At 63.6% G+C, this 1401-nt stretch overlaps 1 protein-coding gene across 1 annotated transcript; it reads right to left on the reverse strand.

Annotated features, from left to right (window-relative positions):
- Positions 1-47: 47 nt before the first annotated feature.
- On the reverse strand, positions 48-1343 carry LOC120860101 (uvrABC system protein B; the record flags this gene model as incomplete). Its single annotated transcript, XM_040235925.1, has 1 exon — positions 48-1343. A coding segment is annotated over exon 1 (1296 nt), but the record flags the coding sequence as incomplete, so codon positions are not given.
- Between the last annotated feature and the right edge of the window lie 58 nt (positions 1344-1401).

Consider the following 1401-nt stretch of genomic DNA (forward strand, 5'->3'; position numbering starts at 1 on the left):
CGAATCTCCGACAGCAGATCGTCGACCTGGGTGCGCGCCGGGCGTACCTCCACCTCGGGGTCGACCAGGCCTGTAGGCCGCACCACCTGCTCGATCACCCGCCCGGCATGCTCGGCCTCGTAAGGTCCCGGCGTGGCGGAGACGAAGATGGTCTGCGGGCACGCCGACTCCCATTCCTCGAAACGCATCGGCCGGTTGTCCAGCGCCGAAGGCAGACGGAAGCCGTATTCCACAAGGGTTTCCTTGCGCGAACGGTCGCCCTTGTACATGGCGCCGACCTGCGGCACCGAGACGTGGGATTCGTCTATCACCAGCAGCGCTTCGTCCGGCAGGTAGTCGTACAGGGTGGGCGGCGGCGCCCCCGCCGGGCGGCCGGACAGGTAGCGCGAGTAGTTCTCGATGCCGTTGCAATAGCCCAGTTCGAGAATCATCTCCAGATCGAAGCGCGTGCGCTGCTCCAGGCGCTGCGCCTCCACCAGCTTGTTCGCTCCACGCAGGTATTCCAGGCGCTGCTGCAACTCCACCTTGATCTGCTCCACCGCCTCCAGCAGGGTCTCGCGCGGAGTGACGTAGTGGCTCTTGGGGTAGAAGGTGAAGCGCGGCAGCTTCTGGATCACCTCGCCGGTCAGCGGGTCGAAGGCGCTGATGCTCTCCACCTCGTCGTCGAACAGCTCGACACGAATGGCCTCCAGATCCGACTCCGCCGGGAAAATGTCGATCACGTCGCCGCGCACACGGAAGGTGGCGCGGGCGAAGTCCATGTCGTTGCGCGTGTACTGCAGCTCGGCCAGACGGCGCAGCAGCGCGCGCTGATCCATCTTGTCGCCACGGTCGAGGTGCAGCACCATTTTCAGGTACTCCTCGGGGCTGCCCAGGCCGTAGATCGAGGACACGGTGCAGACCACGATGACGTCCTTGCGCTCGATCAGCGCCTTGGTCGCCGACAGGCGCATCTGCTCGATATGGTCGTTGATCGAGGCATCCTTCTCGATGAAGGTGTCCGACGACGGCACATAGGCTTCCGGCTGGTAGTAGTCGTAATAGGAGACGAAATACTCCACCGCGTTGTTCGGGAAGAACGCCTTGAACTCGCCATACAGCTGCGCCGCCAGGGTCTTGTTCGGCGCCAGCACCAGGGTCGGCCGCTGCACCTGGGCAATCACGTTGGCCACGGAAAAGGTCTTGCCCGAGCCGGTCACGCCCAGCAGGGTCTGGTGCGAAAGCCCGGCCTCCAGCCCCTCGACCATCTGCCGAATTGCCTCGGGCTGATCGCCGGCCGGTTTGAAGCGGGTCACCAACTGAAACTCGGACATGCAGTACCTCGACAAATGGCTGTGACGCATCCTTTCGGACTGCGTTCAAAGCCATGAATTGCAGGGCGATTCGGCGATAGTTCCAGAT

This window comes from Oryx dammah, unplaced genomic scaffold, assembly GCF_014754425.2.
Source record: "Oryx dammah isolate SB20612 unplaced genomic scaffold, SCBI_Odam_1.1 HiC_scaffold_8369, whole genome shotgun sequence".
Classification (NCBI taxonomy): Eukaryota; Metazoa; Chordata; class Mammalia; order Artiodactyla; family Bovidae; genus Oryx; species Oryx dammah.